This window comes from Gadus macrocephalus, chromosome 17 (genome assembly GCF_031168955.1).
Source record: "Gadus macrocephalus chromosome 17, ASM3116895v1".
Classification (NCBI taxonomy): Eukaryota; Metazoa; Chordata; class Actinopteri; order Gadiformes; family Gadidae; genus Gadus; species Gadus macrocephalus.
In genome coordinates, this window is record NC_082398.1 from 42,777 (window position 1) to 59,501 (window position 16,725).

At 48.2% G+C, this 16,725-nt stretch overlaps 2 protein-coding genes across 16 annotated transcripts in view; one reads left to right on the forward strand and one right to left on the reverse strand.

The window, feature by feature from the left end:
- The window catches only part of ank2b (ankyrin 2b, neuronal), a 141,862-nt gene that overhangs the window by 35,457 nt on the left and 89,680 nt on the right, over positions 1-16,725 (forward strand). The gene's annotated exons all lie outside the window — the stretch shown is intronic.
- znf16l (zinc finger protein 16 like) lies at positions 8,311-14,540 on the reverse strand. 2 transcript variants are annotated; one of them, XM_060035488.1, is made up of 4 exons: positions 13,124-14,540; positions 12,651-12,863; positions 9,836-10,651; positions 8,311-9,276 (listed from the first exon to the last, which is right to left on the reverse strand). In XM_060035488.1, exons 1-3 carry the CDS (start codon positions 14,271-14,273, stop codon positions 9,930-9,932), a joined length of 2,085 nt encoding a protein of 694 aa, XP_059891471.1. In that variant the 5' UTR covers positions 14,274-14,540; the 3' UTR covers positions 8,311-9,276; positions 9,836-9,929. The 2 variants fall into 2 exon arrangements, with proteins under 2 accessions (XP_059891471.1, XP_059891470.1); XM_060035487.1 differs by having other exon boundaries at positions 8,311-9,415.

Below are 16,725 nucleotides of genomic sequence, written 5' to 3' on the forward strand. Positions count from 1 at the left end.
CCTCTCCCATCGATGTAAAATTACATAGTAGCCTACCCGTGATACACAACTAAGCTGCACGATGAAGTCGTTTTTCGAAGAGAAAAGCTGCAATTTAAACATGTTCAAGCATCCAGAATTATAACCACGTTAATAACGTTTGTAAGAAACCAAACCGTTTGTAAATCCGTCAAGATTTTAGCGAGATAAGAGCATTAGCGTTTGTGCAGATCACTGACTTACGTCCGCTACAACAGACTCCACCAGAAGGCTTTACTGTGGTAAAATGGCGGCCTATGGTGACGTTCTAGACGCCGCCGTAGGGTATCTAGTTAATATATATATCTATGGTCTCGCTGCCCTCGTTTATCAATCTCCCTCTCGCGTTCAACCAGGTGTGTCGCATTATTCACTAACTTTCTCCACCCCATAGTAGACTCCGTTCATCACAACACTCGCCCACCCCATCTTAATAGACTATTCAATAGATGCATCAACGTTAACATCAGCACAATACCCTGGACCCAACTGATTAACATGTAATATGTAAACATTATGTTATATATTAACAACATACTGTTAGAAAGAGCTTATGGTTAGGGATAGTGTTAGAAAGAGTTTAAGGTTAGGGCTAGGGTTAAAAAGAGTTTGTTACGGCTAGGGAGGGATTAAGATTAGGGCTAGGGTTAGGGAGAGATTAAGGTTAGGTTTAGGGAGAGGTTTAGGGCTAGGGTTAGGGAGAGATTAAGGTTAGGGTTAGGGAGAGGGTTAGGGCTAGGGTTAGGGAGAGAATAAGGTTAGGGTTAGAGAGAGGGATAGGGGATGGCAGAGGTAAAGGCTAGGGGGAGGGATAGGTTACGGGTTAGTTAATATTAGCCTTGATTCAGGCAGCAAAACACAAACATGAAAGTTAGGGTTAGTTAGTCAGTTAGTTTTCCTCAGCTGGTGTGTGTGTGTGTGTGTGTGTGTGTGTGTGTGTGTGTGTGTGTGTGTGTGTGTGTGTGTGGGGTTTAGGGTTAGGGGGGGGGGGTATGGGTGGGTGGGTGTGGGTGTGGAAATGGGTTTCTTAATATGCATCTTAGTAAGTGTGTCCCACACACACATTCTGGCAAAGAGGATGTTAGGGTTAAAGTTAATGGGGACAAGTGGGAGGGAAGTGAGAGAGGGGAGAGAGTCCAGCCTCCTTACAGCCTGGTGAAATAATCTGTTTCCCAGTGTGCTGGAGCCGGCCCGGAGGCTGCTAACCGTCTCTAAGACGGCAGGAGGGGCTGGAGGGGTGGCTGGGGTCACGCACAAGGCTGGTTCCTTTGTGGGTGATGCAGGTTCCGTAGATGTAAGGCTTCTGTTGTTAGCGTCATAGACCCCCCAAAGAAAATCTCACAGTAGTCTATGACTAATATATCGGCGGTAACCACTGTTTTTGGTTGCGAAATGGCTGAAGCTGGGCATTCCGTGGTATTGGATGTGTTTTAATAAAACTCATCCAATACTAGGAATGTCCGCTGGTGACGCCACTGAGGCTATAGTAGGCCAACAATGCTCTTAGCGTCCTACGAGTACCCCTGGAGTCCTCGTTAGCTACGAGCGTTTTCACGACGTTCGTTACCAACGATGCTTTCGGGAAACGGTGTGAAAGCTGTACGATGCTCGTACGACGCACTACACTATCAGGGCTAGTGGAAAATGTTTGAAAACGTTCAGGGTTAGTTTGAAAACGATGTTGTGTGCACAATGTTATTTTTGAAAAAGGAGGGGGGGAATGTTTGTTTCTAGAAATACCCTGCTATGTATAAACGTGGCCTTAAACATTGATGAACTTATGTACTTACAAACAAAGCTTCTCAAAAGCTTACACAGGCAGGTAGAGCAAAATGAACATAGATCCTGAACATGGCCGGCTTGACAAGTACAAGGCTGGCAAACTCTTCACCAATCAATAGAGCAATTAACATTTGACTTGAACAACCAATGAGAATGCAAACCTCTAAATTCACAGGAATAGGCTGCATTCTACTCAGTGGCCTACAAGAGGCTCAAGAACCCTTAAACAGAACGCATGTACCATTACACTCACCGCCTGGCATTGAACACATACCACTACGATACCGCTCGTCGTTTTGATCCCCACTCTCAACGGGAAGAGATGCTTTCAACTAGAGTGGGAAAGATGATGGAGGAGCTCTACCTTCCTAACGGATCTCCAGGGGACGGGAGGAGAGGTGGAGGTCCTGATGGAGGTCCTGATGGATAAGAGGTGGAGGTCCTGATGGAGGAGAGGTGGAGGTCCTGTTGGAGGAGAGTTGGAGGTCCTGACGAAGGAGAGGTGGATGTCCTGTTGGATGAGAGTTGGAGGTCCGGACGAAGGAGAGGTGGAGGTCCTGTTGGATGTGAGTTGGAGGTCCGGATGGAGGAGGAGCTCCACCTTCCTAAAGGTCCTCCAGGGGACGGGTTAGGCTCCTCCCACACGTGGGCTGCCAGGCTGCAGCCTGTCCCTTAAAGCGGCGCAGGAAGTGGCCCCTTCTCCTACCACTAAAGAGCTGTATATATATATATATATATATATATATATATATATATATATATATATATATGTATAAATACTGTGTCCAGCTCAACTAGGAGGTATAAATGAGCACCAGTTCAGTGTGTATCTGTGTGTTCATCATAGGCGCGTTCCAACTGAGGGACTTCTTGGAAAGCGGCACATTGTTTTGGCTCCCGCCTCAACCGTAAAAAAAAGCTCCTTCCCTGAGGCAGATAGTACCTGTGTAACTGTCTCAGAGACAGTCTGGACATTACAGAGATTTAAATATGTATTTACATTAATTGTTTAATTCATGATTTTATTATTTGTTGAATTCATGATTTAAGTTGTACTGTTAAAAATAGATATTGTGTCATTGCTTTGTGTTAAGAGTTAGTTTAAATATCTATCCCAGGGAATTATGGGAAAACGCGCCATCAGAGATATAAAACCAGTCACGGACTCATGGGTTTCAGAAGAAGATGGACTCTGTATTAGGTTTATGGCGCTAACGTTGTCACAGTGTTTTTTCTGTTTATTAAAGTTTACCGTTTTAGAGAGAGAGTTTAAAAGAAAATAAATATTCAAAAAGACATCAAGTTTAAAATAGATATCTTAAGTTAAGATGTCAGTTCACGGAGAAAAGTCAGAAGGTGATAAATTAGAAGATCCTCTCAAGAGTGGTGAACAGTGTTTACAACCTGATGCCACTTCAATAACAGTTGGCCCAGAGCAAAGAAAATCTAGTAGGGAAAGAAAATCAACCCCCAAAATGCTAGAACTAAAGGAACAAGAAATAGGTCAAAGGGAGCACAAATTCACCAAGCTATATGAATGCTGGAAAAGGGAAGTTAGGACGTGACAAACTTAAAAATGATTGCACTGAAGACGAGTTAGCCGACATGATGGATGCGGCAGAGGGACTTGAAAATCAAGTTAAAGATGCATATGAAAACATACGATTGCAATTAGCACCTCCTCATCAGATTCGAAGTAATATTGGTCTGTTGAAAGTGCGTATGAGTGAAGTGGGTCAAGAAGAGTTCAATGAAAAGGGTGAAAATGCTAGACTTCACATGGTGCTTGATAGAGAGTATGCACAGTCTATATTTGAGGCATCCGTGATCGACCGTACAGCCCCTAGCCTTAAGTCAAGCTGTTCATCAGAGCGGCAGAGCATCACCGTCAAAAGAGCAGAGTATGCTGCGCAGCTAGCCGCAAAAGAAGCAGAAGTACAAATGGAGGATGCAATAGCTGCTCAAAAACTAGAACTTAAAAGACTGGAAAATCAGAGAGATCTGCAAGTAATGGCGGCTAAACTTAGAGTGTACTCTGAAGCTGAAGGGAGCGAAACTCATGACAGAGGTAGAGTAGGGCAGGTTGAGACACCTACTGGTCCTTTAGTACCACCTGAAAACATAAAGAGAGAGCAAGCGTGCAATAATAACGTTGAACAAACGAACACTGTTAAATATGAAACACTGTTAGTACAAGCCCTACATGATTCAATGGTCCTCACTAGACTTCCTGCTCCCGAGCCCTCAATTTTCTCAGGGGATCCACTTAATTTCTTAGAGTGGAGTACGAGCTTTAAAACATTGATAGAGCGACGATGTACTAACGCAGCAGACATATTATTTTATCTGCAAAAGTACATTGGTGGTGAGGCACGTTCTGTGTTAGAAGGAACCTTCTTTAGAAAGGATGACAAAGCTTATGACCAAGCCTGGGAGACACTGCAAGCTCGCTACGGTCATCCCTTTGTAATTCAGCGTGCATTTAGAGAAAAGCTAAATCACTGGCCAAACATAGGCCCCAGAGATTCAGGAAAGCTAAGACAGTTCAGTGACTTCTTGTCAGCATGCAGCAAAGCCATGCCACATGTGAAGGGATTGCAGGTGCTGAACGATTGCGAGGCAAATCAGAAAATGCTTCAAAAGCTTCCAGATTGGATTACGTCTCGTTGGAATCGTCATGTAACAAAGCAACTACAACAAAGAGAAGAATATCCTACATTTAAAGAATTTGCTGAGTTCATGGTGCAGGAAGCAGAAATTGCCTGTAACCCCATGACATCACTTAATGCTTTAAAACATGTGGAAGAAAGGCCCTCTCGAGATATTAAGAGATATTAAGATATACAAGCTAATGCATTTATCACAGACATCAATGCAACAGATAGTGCCCAAAAGAACAGCTTTAATGAAAATAATGTGTCAAACACATCCTCCTACTCAATCAAATGCACATGCTGTGGTGAAGGTCATTCCATCCACAAATGCCAGAAGTTTGCCAGTAAGCCTGCAGAGGACAAGAGACAGGTCATATTTGCCAACAATCTCTGTTTTGGCTGCCTTAGAAAAGGGCATAGCTCGAAAGACTGCAAACAAAAGGCTACCTGTAAAATATGTAAGAAACATCATCCAACAGCACTACATGAAGACCGTCCACCAGCAGATAGAGTTCCAAATGTTTGGCAGGTTGAGGAGAAAACATCTTCCCTGTCTTGCTGTGTAGATAGAAGTGATGGTGGGAGCACATCTATGATAGTGCCCGTCTGGATTTCTTCAACGAAGACTCCTAAAACAGAGACTTGCATATGCCTTACTTGACACTCAGAGTAGTAACACCTTTGTAGATCAAGAGGTTTGCCAAATGCTAGGAGCAAGCTCAGAGCCAGTAAAGTTAAAGCTGAACACTATGATGGGAAAAGACTCCATTATTCAGAGTGCAAGAGTTAGCAGTCTTAGAGTAAGAGGGCTATCATCCAAAGATTGGATCAACTTGCCGCCTGCATATACTACAGATTTCATTCCCCTTGAGCGATCCCACATTCCCACACCAAAAACTGCTGAGAGGTGGAATCACCTGAAAGGAATGGCACAGGAAATACCAGAATTAATGGACTGCAAAGTGGGACTTCTCATAGGCTATGAATGTTCCAGAGCATTAGCTCCACGCTCAGTCATTACAGGAAGAGACGAAGAACCATATGCCATCAAAACCGACCTGGGCTGGAGTATTGTTTCGAAACTCATCTCGAGGTGCAAGGTCAACCGAGGTAACTGGCCTGTGTCACCGCATAGCAGTCAAAGAACTTCCACCATTGACACCAGCTACCGTAATCAAAGCCCTTGAGTTTGACTTCAGAGATAGTAACCACCGTGAAAAGAGCATATCACAAGATGATATACACTTCATGCAGTTGCTGAACAGGACGGTTCATCAAAACGCAGATGGGCACCTGGAGATGCCATTGCCCTTTGAGACACGCCCACAACTGCCAGAAAACAAGAGGCTAGCTCTGGTGCGGCTGAAGCACTTGAAAATAAAACTTGATAAAAACTCAAAATTCAAAGAAGACTACATTCGATTCATGGAGGGCCTATTCAATGATGGCGATGCGGAAAGGGCTGAAGATGAACTTGTGCCAGGAAATGTGTGGTATGTCCCACATCACGAGGTTTACCACCCAAGAGAGCCAAACAAAATAAGGGTGGTGTTTGACTGCTCTGCTAAGTACGAGAGCACAGCGTTGAACGATCACTTACTGACTGGACCTGATCTAGCAAATGGAATGACGGGTGTCCTCTGCAGGTTCCGCAGACATTCAGTTGCAGTCGTCTGTGATGTTGAAAAGATGTTTCATAGGTTTCATGTGAACCCTGATGACAGAGATTTCCTTTGTTTCCTTTGGTGGGAAGGTGGGGATACGAACGCAGAGCCAAAAGAGTTTCGAATGAAGGTACACCTCTTTGGAGCTGCTTCTTCACCTGGCTGTGCAAATTACGGAATGAAATATCTTGCCAGTCAGCATGAAAGGGAGTATCCTGCAGCTGCCGAGTTCATCAAGAAGAACTTTTATGTTGATGATGGCCTAGCCAGTGCGGAATCTGAGGATGCAGCCATCCAGTTAGTGAGAGAAGCACAAAGCCTGTGTGAAAAGGGAAAACTGCATCTCCATAAGTTCATTTCAAACAGCAGAGAAGTCTTAGAGTCAATCCCTGAAAGCAAACGGGCAGGTGGAGTTCATGATGTGGATCTCAGCCTCGGAGAGCTTCCCATGCAGACAGTATTTGGAGTAAGGTGGAGTGTAAGCAGTGACAATTTCTCCTTTAAAGTCAGCCTTGATGAAAAACCAGCGACACGCCGGGGAATCCTCTCCACTGTAGCCTCAGTTTTTGACCCCCTGGGCTTTCTGGCCCCCTTTCTGCTGCTGGGGAAGAAAATGGCTATGGCCAGGCCTCATATATCCGAGTTGTAGGTGAGAACAAAGTGCACTGCTCTTTAGTCATAGGTAAGGCTAGGGTCTCACCCCACGAAAATTGTAACCATACCTAGGCTAGAATTGACAGCTGCAGTGGTCTCCGCAATAGTCAGCAGCATGTTAAAAGAAGAGCTAGAGCTTCATGTGGACGAAGAATATTTCTGGACCGACTCCCAAGTGGTCTTGGGCTACATTAACAATGAAGCCTGTAGGTTCCATGTTTTTGTAGCAAATAGAGTAGAGAGAATCAGAGAACTAACTTACCCCTCCCAGTGGTACTACGTCAGCACTGATCAAAATCCAGCTGATCACGCCTCCAGAGGCCTCAGTGTGACCGAACTGATTAACTCAAACTGGCATGCTTGAGCGCTTTTCAAAATGGCATACTGCCTTAAACGTTGTAGCTTGGATCAAGCGCTTAGCAAAAAGAACCAAAGAGACCGGCCCAGTCAGTGTTGAAGAGAGAAGAAGTGCCAGTCTGGCGCTCATAAATCTGGCACAAAATCAGGCTTTCAAAGAGGAAATACAAATACTGAGCAAGGGCGAGCTATCATGTAGCCATCCGTTATATCAGCTTGACCCAGTGTTGCAAGATGGTGTCCTAAGGGTGGGTGGGAGACTAAAAAACGCTTCTTTACCTCTCGATCTGAAACATCCAGTCATTTTGCCAAGAGATGGAGTGATTACTCGCCTTATTTTGGATCACTGTCATGGAAACACACAACACCAGGGCAGAGGACTAACTCTAAATGAAGTCAGAGCTAATGGATACTGGATTGTCAGTGGCAGAAAAGTTGTGGCAAGCTACATCAAACAATGTGTCACATGTAGGAAAGCTTGCAGGCCAACAGAAACACAAAAGATGGCAGATCTACCCGAACATCGTGTTGACCCGTCTCCACCATTCTCTTACTGTGGAATGGACTGTTTTGGTCCATTTCATGTTAAACAAGGTCGTAAAGAGCATAAGAGATATGGCCTCATTTTCACTTGTCTGTCATCAAGAGCAATACATTTAGAGATGTTAGAGGACTTGACAACAGACTCTTTCATAAATGCCCTGCGATGTTTTATCGGTATTCGTGGAACAGTAAGACAAATCTTATCTGATCAGGGGACAAATTTTGTTGGAGCAAAAAATGAACTAGCAAAGGCTCTGCTGGAAGTAGACCAGGAGCGACTAGCTACTTACCTGGCTCAAAAGCAGTGTGAATTCATAATGAATGTGCCAAATGCCAGCCACATGGGAGGAGTATGGGAACGGCAAATTAGGACAGTAAGAAGCATCCTAAGCTCTGTTCTTTGACAGAGTAATGGCCGTTTGAACGACTTCTCTTTGAGAACATTCCTTTAAGAAGTAATGTCAATAGTAAATAGCCGTCCACTTACTACTGATAGCATAAACGATCCCAACGCTCTAGATCCACTTACCCCAAACCATCAGTGATTTGGGTAGACAACAAAATGACGTTATGTCTGTTAATAACATACAGCCGTCTGCTTTTATTTTGAATGTGTGAAGAATAAAACAACCAGAGAGCGCAGAAAGACAGCACTTTATTAGAATGCAGACGCTCAGTTACCACGAGTCGCACTGGGAGCACAGCGTCCCTCACCCAACTAGCAACGGAGAATTGCAAAAGAAAATGCATGATTTCGTTATCTTCCTTGGACTACAATAAATGTGGAAAATCGATTAAATAAAAAGTACCACAAAAGACTCCTGTTATTCTGACTTTTGTTCATATAAGCAAACATATAAAAAAATGATACACGGTTTATAATATAGGTTACATTTGAACATTTTAAAATAATTGCAATGGCAACATGACTCTGTATGCGTAGCACCAAGCAGTATTGTGATGAAATACAACTTCACCAGAGATACGAGATACCACGTTGAGCCACTAGAGGCAGTAGGGCCCTCCCAGCCCAGAGAACTACGTGTTGTTACGTTGAGCCACCACTAGAGGCAGTAGGGCCCTCCCAGCCCCCAGGAACTACGTGTTGTTACGTTGAGCCACCACTAGAGGCAGTAGGGCCCTCCCAGCCCCCAGGAACTACGTGTTGTTACGTTGAGCCACCACTAGAGGCAGTAGGGCCCTCCCAGCCCCCAGGAACTACGTGTTGGAGAAGCTCTTGAGGTTGTGATGGTCCACTGTTTCAGTGAATGAACCATGGGTCTTGTGGGTAAATAAGTGCAGGGAAACTTAATCCGTTCCACTGGTGAAAGGAATGAGAGGTGGATGACCGGCAGAGTCTGTAGGCCCACCATGACCTCCATGGGGAAGAAACACCAAGCAGCACACATCTGAGGCTCTGGACCCCGCTGCTGGATCTGGGGTCCCCGGGTTCCCCACTGCTGGCTCTGGGGCCCAGGGGTCCCCCTCTGCCTTCTGAGGCCAGGGGGGGTCCCCCTCTGCTGAGGCCAGGGGGGGGGGTCCCCCTCTGCCTTCTGAGGCCAGGGGGTCCCCCTCTGCTGCGGCCAGGGGGGGTCCCCATCTGCCTTCTGAGGCCAGGGGGGGGCGCCCCTCGACTGAGGCACCAGGGGGGGGGTCCCCCTCTGCTGCGGCCAGGGGGGGTCCCCCTCTGCTGCGGCCAGGGGGGGTCCCCCTCTGCTGCGGCCAGGGGGGGTCCCCATCTGCCTTCTGAGGCCAGGGGGGGCGCCCCTCGACTGAGGCAAGGGGGTCCCCCTCTGCCTTCTGAGGCCAGGGGGGGGCGCCCCTCTACTGAGGCAAGCGGGTCCCCCACTGCCTTCTGAGGCCAGGGGGGGGTCCCCCTCTGCTGCGGCCAGGGGGGGGTCCCCCTCTGCCTTCTGAGGCCAGGGGGGGACGCCCCTCTACTGAGGCCAGGGGGTCCCCCTCTACTGAGGCCAGGGGGTCCCCCTCTGCCTTCTGAGGCCAGGGGGGGGCGCCCCTCTACTGAGGCCAGGGGGGGGTCCCCTCTACTGAGGCCAGGGGGGGGTCCCCCTCTACTGAGGCCAGGGGGTCACCCTCTGCTGCGGCCAGGGGTTGGTCCCCCTCTGCCTTCTGAGGCCAGGGGGGGTCCCCCTCTGCCTGCCTCACTAGAGGGGGCTGTCCCCCTCTGGGCTCAGCAGGCAGGGGGGGCGCCCCTCTGCTGAGGCCAGGGGGGGATGGCCCCAGTGCCTCGGGGCCCCAGCTACTGGGTGGGGGTGCAGCGGTGGCTCTTGTAGGTGCCCAGGTGCCTGAAGCTGCGTCCGCAGTGCTGGCAGCAGTAGGGAGTAGCCCCGCTGTGGATCCTCTGGTGTGTGTACAGGTTCCCCAGCTCCTTGAAGCGCCGGCCGCACTGCTGGCAGGCGTAGGGGCTCTCCCCGGTGTGCACGCGCTGGTGCCGCTTCAGGCCCGACAGCACCGAGAAGCCCTTGCCGCACTGAGGGCAGGGGAAGGGGCTCTGGGCTCCGCTGTGGCCCAGCCGGTGGCTCTTCAGCCGGGCCGCGTGCCTGAAACGCTCGCCGCACTCGGGGCAGCTGAAGGGCTTCTCCCCCGTGTGGATGCGCTGGTGCTGCCGCAGGTTGCCCAGGTAGTTGAAGTGGCGGCCGCAGTCGCTGCACTCGTAGCCGCCATCCGTCTTCAGCTCCCGTCGGGCGGGCCCCCGGGCCCGAGCCCCGTCCGGCCCCGCCCCGTCCGGCCCCGCCTCGCCGGCCGGCCCCGGGACCCCCTCAACGGGCCGGGGGGCTGCCCTCCGGGGGTCCCCGCTGGGCTCCCCCAGCGCCGAGGCGGAGGTGGACTGGATGGCGTGCAGGGCCTGGGCGCCCGGAACGTCCGAGTGGATCAGCTTGAGGTGCTCCTCCAGGAACAGGGAGTCGGGGCAGAAGGTCCCACACAGCGGGCAGATGTAGTGGTGGCTGCTGAACTGTGGCCCTGCAGAGAGGAGAGGGGACCGGAGGTTAGACCGCCGGCAGCCAGAACTAAAGCAAGTGCTCTCTGTAGTACAGTATGTAGGGACCGTCTGCAAGTGCTCCCTATCGTAGAGGTTGTAGGGACCGTCTGCAAGTGCTCCCTATCGTAGAGGTTGTAGGGACCGTCAGCAGGTGCTCCCTATCGTAGAGGTTGTAGGGACCGTCTGCAAGTGCTCCCTATCGTAGAGGTTGTAGGGACCGTCTGCAAGTGCTCCCTATCGTAGAGGTTGTAGGGACCGTCTGCAAGTGCTTTCTATAGTAGAGTATGGGTTAGTAGAGGCCAGTTGTCCATCAGATGGTGGATGGATTGTGATCCAATCCCAACGCAGCCAGAATTCCTCCATATCCCCCCTGGCATATTATCCATTTGGGGCCGATCATACGTGTTTACATATTCAGACAAGACGTTGTGCCCCAAACGGCTAACAGAGTGAAGCATGGACCATACAGACGTTCATCTTCTTAATGTCTAGCCCTCTGTAATAACCAGTCCAACTTGTTTCAGTTCTATATTAACAAACCATATCCAGCTCAATTATCTCCCTTCACTTCCTTTCCAGTTCCACATTAAATCTATCATACATAGATAATCAAGCCATATGACATTAAACTCCATTGTGGGTTGTTTTCTCTCCTACAATAGGCTTGGCCGACATGGTGACTGAACTCCTCTGGACAGAGGATGCATCCTTACTGGTCCCTCCTCCTATAGGTGGCCTGCAGACTCTGAACTCCTAACAGGATGCAGAACCTCTTCCTGGTCCCTCCTCCTTAAGGCGGCCTGAAGTCTCTGAACTCCTAGTCTCGCAAAGCCAGACCAAACTACAGCAAGTAGAATGGTCTGGAACCACGCTACCTCGAGCCGTCTATCCGTGGGGAAACTGTTTTATTTCTTTAAACCAATCACAATCGTCTAGGGCGGGGCTAAGCCCGGGAAGCAGCAGCGGTGTCCATGCAGCATAGTGCCGGGGGGAAATGCCAGCAACCGGAAGGGGAGGAGTAGCGGTGAAATCCGACGCTAGGCAATAGACGCTGTCCACTTCCGTTCAGCCAGACTACTGAACTCCTAACTGGATGCAGAACGCTTGCTTAGATGCTCTCAAGGAACTAAAGGAAACGGGTCACATGATCTTAAGAACCTCTTCCGGAACCCTTGCCTCCACCAGAACAACGTTTCATTATGACAACGACCCAACAGCTTCTCTGGCCCGCAGAACCATACATTAATTTCAGGTGATTAAGTTGATACAAAAATATCAACGCTATAGATGAAGGCAAGTCATATCTAACCAGTGATGTGACGGTACCTCAGGAATAACCTTAACCCTAACCACTTCCCTCCTCCCCAATGGGTCACGTATAAAGCTGCATGGGTGACCTATTATGTTCTTACGTATCATGTTGAGTTGTGCGTCATGTTGTGCATTGTGTTGTGCATCGTGAGGTGTTGTGAATCATGTTGTAATATGTTGTGTTTTGCATTGTGTTGTGTTGTGTATTGTGCATCGTGTTGTGTTGTCTGTTGTGCATCGTGTTGTGTTGTGTTGCGCATCGTGTTGTGATGTGTTGTGCATCGTGATGTGTTGTGATATGTTGTGTATAATGTTGTGTTGTGATGCGTTGTGTTGTGTGTTGTGTAGTGTTGTGTGTTGTGCATCGTGTTGTGCAACTTGTCGTGTTGTGAATCGCGTTGTGTTGTGTGTTGTGCATCGTGTTGTGCATCTTGTTGTGTTGTGAATCGCGTTGTGTTGTGTGTTGTGTTTTATGTTGTGCATCGTGTTGTGATGTGTTGTGCATCGTGATGTGTCGTGTTGTGATATGTTGTGTGTTGTGTATCGTGTTGTGATATGTTGTGTGTTATGTTGTGATGTGTTGTGTGTTGTGCTGTGTGTTGTGTATAATGTTGTGTTGTGTTGTGTGTTATGTTGTGTTGTGTGTTGTGTATGGGGCTCATCACCCACCGGTCTCCAGGCGGTCTGCGTTGCCCGGCCCAGGGTCCCGGGGCCCGTCCCGCGGGGACTCAGGGGCCTCCATGTGGAACTCGGGGGGCTGGTGGAGGGCCAGGGGGGCCTGGCTCGGGGCCGGCTCCACGCTGTCCCCCTCACTAGCAGAGTGGTCCACCTCCTCCTCCGTCTCCTCTTCGGGACCCTGCTCGCACTTGGGTTCCCTCATTCCTGATACAACAGGAATTGTGTTAAATAAATATATATGTACAATATATATATATATATATATATATATATTGAATATATATACACATATATATATTGAATATATACACACACACACACACACACATATATAGATACATGCATATATAATCTCACAATATAGGTGATATGATGAACACAGACGATGAACTGGCAGAGCGGGTTGGCGCTTTAGTGATCTCATTGGAACCGTTTTAGACTGGTTTTAGAGTATGTTTACTAACCCTTCAGGTCAGCAGTGTACTCCATCCCCGCCATCCACTCGTAGTCGTAGATCCGTTTGCTGCCCGACGGCAACATGTTGAAGATGTCCTCGGCCGAGTCCGATTCCCCGTCCCCGGCCGCCGGGCCGGCCATCCCGCTGTCTGGCCACAGGCCGAGGGGGTCGGGCTGAGCCTCTCTGTCGGCCGCTGGGGGGTCGCTCTGGTGGTCGCCCTCCAGATCGCTACCTTTCGCATTTTTGTCCTTCATCAGGTAATCACAGATAGCGTTGATGTTCTCCTTCTTCACCCCGGGCTTCATCCTCCTCGGGTCGGGGACGCCGTGCTTCCTGAAGCCGAGCAGCGACGCCTCCACCGACAAGCCGCCCGGGAAAGGTTCTCTGCCGTCCCGCTGCACGGTCTCCAGCCTGGCCCTAAGGACCTCGATCTCGTCCGTCTTCTCCCGGAGCTCCAGCCTGAGGACGCGGATCCTCCCGCTCACCATCTTGCGGATCTCGGTGAGCGCCGTCTCCAGTACCAGCGCGACGTTCCTCCCCAGGTGCTCCGTGATGTCGCTCACCGAGCACAGCAGCTCCTCGTCGGTGTCCGACTCAAGGAAATCCCCGTGGCTGCGGGTCGCGGAGCCCGTGGGCCCGGGGGGGGCCGGGGGGGGCTGGGTCTCCATGAAGGCGGCGTGGAGGTCAGGCGACAGGCCGTCCGCGGAGCTATGAGTCCGTCTGCGGCTCATCGCGGGTCTGGAGGAGGTCTGCGGGGTGGAGGAGGCCAGAGGAGGTGTTGAGATGCTGAAGAATCCAGAAATAAACCAACGAGTTAAAGACTCTCTCTGGTCCCCGGCTGGAGGTGGCGCCCCCCGCCGGGCACTCCCGGTAAGGGAAGCATTCCCACTTCTCCTGGACTGGAGCGGAATGAGTAGGCCTACTGGTGTCCCAGTAGATCCTGGACGTGATACTGGTGTCCCAGTCGACCCAGGACGTGGTACTGGGAGTACCGCTGTCTGTCTGTGAACACTCACCGCCGCCCAATTATGAACATTGCATTTATTGATAGACACTGACTCCCGTGAGCCCATTGGTTGGTTATTTCCTAGTGGTTGTGGTAGTAGTACAACATCATCATTCAGAATATCTCCTTTTAAATAGGCTACAGAACACATGAAGCCGACCTCCAGACCTGTTTTAGTGATGAAGCTTATCTCTGATCTGTGTTGTTGGTGTAGTTGTCTCCAGACCTGTTTCAGATGTGATGAAGATGATCTCTGATCTGTGTTGTGGGTGTAGTCGGCCGTAGCGCCTCCAGATGGCGCCGTTCTTCAACACACAGCTGCAGTTCATTCACCTTCTGTTCGATGTTCTTTCAGGGATTTGGCCGTTGTACAACGATGAGGATATGATCACATTCCCATTTCTGCAAGATATTTCAGACCTTTATTTCCCCATAAGGTAAATGTTTGGTAAACCCTCGATAAGATGTGTAATTAATAATAATAATAATAATAATAATAATAAACTTGATTTGTATAGCACCTTTTATACACAGAATGCAGCTCAAAGTTCTTTACATTTCAAAAGATTCAACACAATCAGGAACATTTAACACCATTCTCTACTACCACTATAAGAAAAAAGAAAAAAAAAAGAATTACCCAACCCGTCCTCTGTTGCTAAAAGCTTTCATATATAGGTATGTTTTTAGATTTCTTTTTAAGATATCCATTGAGCTCGCCTGCTTGATGCATACATACATACATACATACATACATACATACATACATACATACATACATACATACATACATACATACATACATACATACATACATACATACATACATACATAGGCAGCTTCTCCGCTTTGCTTGTGGAGCACTTTGGGCACAGTTAAAGAATGGCGTTTGAAGATCTAAGGTTCCTTTTCGGTTTAGGATTTAAAAAGCTCAGAGATATATGAAGGTGCTATGCCATTTAGAGCTTTATAAGTAATCAACATAACCTTAAAATCAATTCCATAGGAGACGGGGAGCCAGTGCAATTAAGGTTAAATGACTAATTATTCGATTAAACACAATCCTTTTGACCCGTAGCTAGAGGATGCATCTGAAACGCTGACGCCTAATGTTCCTAGCAGACCTTTGAGAGTGTCTCCTAGCAACCAATGTTGTGAACATGGAGGGGCCCTGGTGGACGAGGCTGTTGCCACAGGGAGGAGGGGCTTAGAACGCTGTCTCCCCGTCCGTCCGTGTGTGTGTGTGTGTGTGTGTGTGTGTGTGTGTGTGTGTGTGTGTGTGTGTGTGTGTGTGTGTGGGTGTGTGTGTGTGTGTGTGTGTGTGTGTGTGTGTGTGTGTGTGTGTGTGTGTGTGTGTGTGTGTGTGTGTGTGTGTGTGTGTGTGTGTGTGTGTGTGTCCTTGTGTGTGAGATCTTGAATCATATCTCTGGAACTTGCTCCAGAAGGTCAGTGCAGAGGTCAGGGTAAGAGTCCAGGAGGAGAGGTAAGGGTTAGAGGTCAGAAGGACAGGCAAGGGTTACCTTCATTGTCACAGAAACATTCATAGACAGAGTTGAAATATTGAATGGAATAACATGAAACCTGTACCAAAACACTAGTGACAGAAGCCTTCTCAATGTACTAGTACTACGGATACTAGTATTCACTATTCAATACCCACATAATATACTGACACAACACTCTGAATACTAGTACTCACTATTCACTATCCACACTATAGTGAGACCACCCTCTAAATACTAGTACTCACTATTCACTACCTACAGTATAGTGAGACCACCCTCTAAATACTAGTACTCACTATTCACTACCTACAGTATAGTGAGACCAGCCTCTGAATACTAGTACTCACCATTCACTATCCACACTATAGTGACACAACCCTCTGAATACTAGTACTCACTATTCACTACCTACAGTATAGTGAGACCACCCTCTGAATACTAGTACTCACTATTCACTATCCACACTATAGTGAGACCACCCTCTAAATACTAGTACTCACTATTCACTACCTACAGTATAGTATTAGTGACACAACCCTCTGAATACTAGTACTCACTATTCACTACCTACAGTATAGTGAGACCGCCCTCTGAATACTAGTACTCACTATTCACTACCTACAGTATAGTGAGACCACCCTCTAAATACTAGTACTCACTATTCACTACCTACAGTATAGTATTAGTGACACAACCCTCTGAATACTAGTACTCACTATTCACTACCTACAGTATAGTGAGACCACCCTCTAAATACTAGTACTCACTATTCACTACCTACAGCATGGTGAGACCACCCTCTAAATACTAGTACTCACTATTCACTACCTACAGTATAGTGAGACCACCCTCTGAATACTAGTACTCACCATTCACTATCCACACTATAGTGACACAACCCTCTGAATACTAGTACTCACTATTCACTACCTACAGTATAGTGAGACCACCCTCTAAATACTAGTACTCACTATTCACTACCTACACTATAGTGAGACCACCCTCTGAATACTAGTACTCACTATTCACTACCTACAGTATAGTGAGACCACCCTCTAAATACTAGTACTCACTATTCACTACCTACAGTATAGTGAG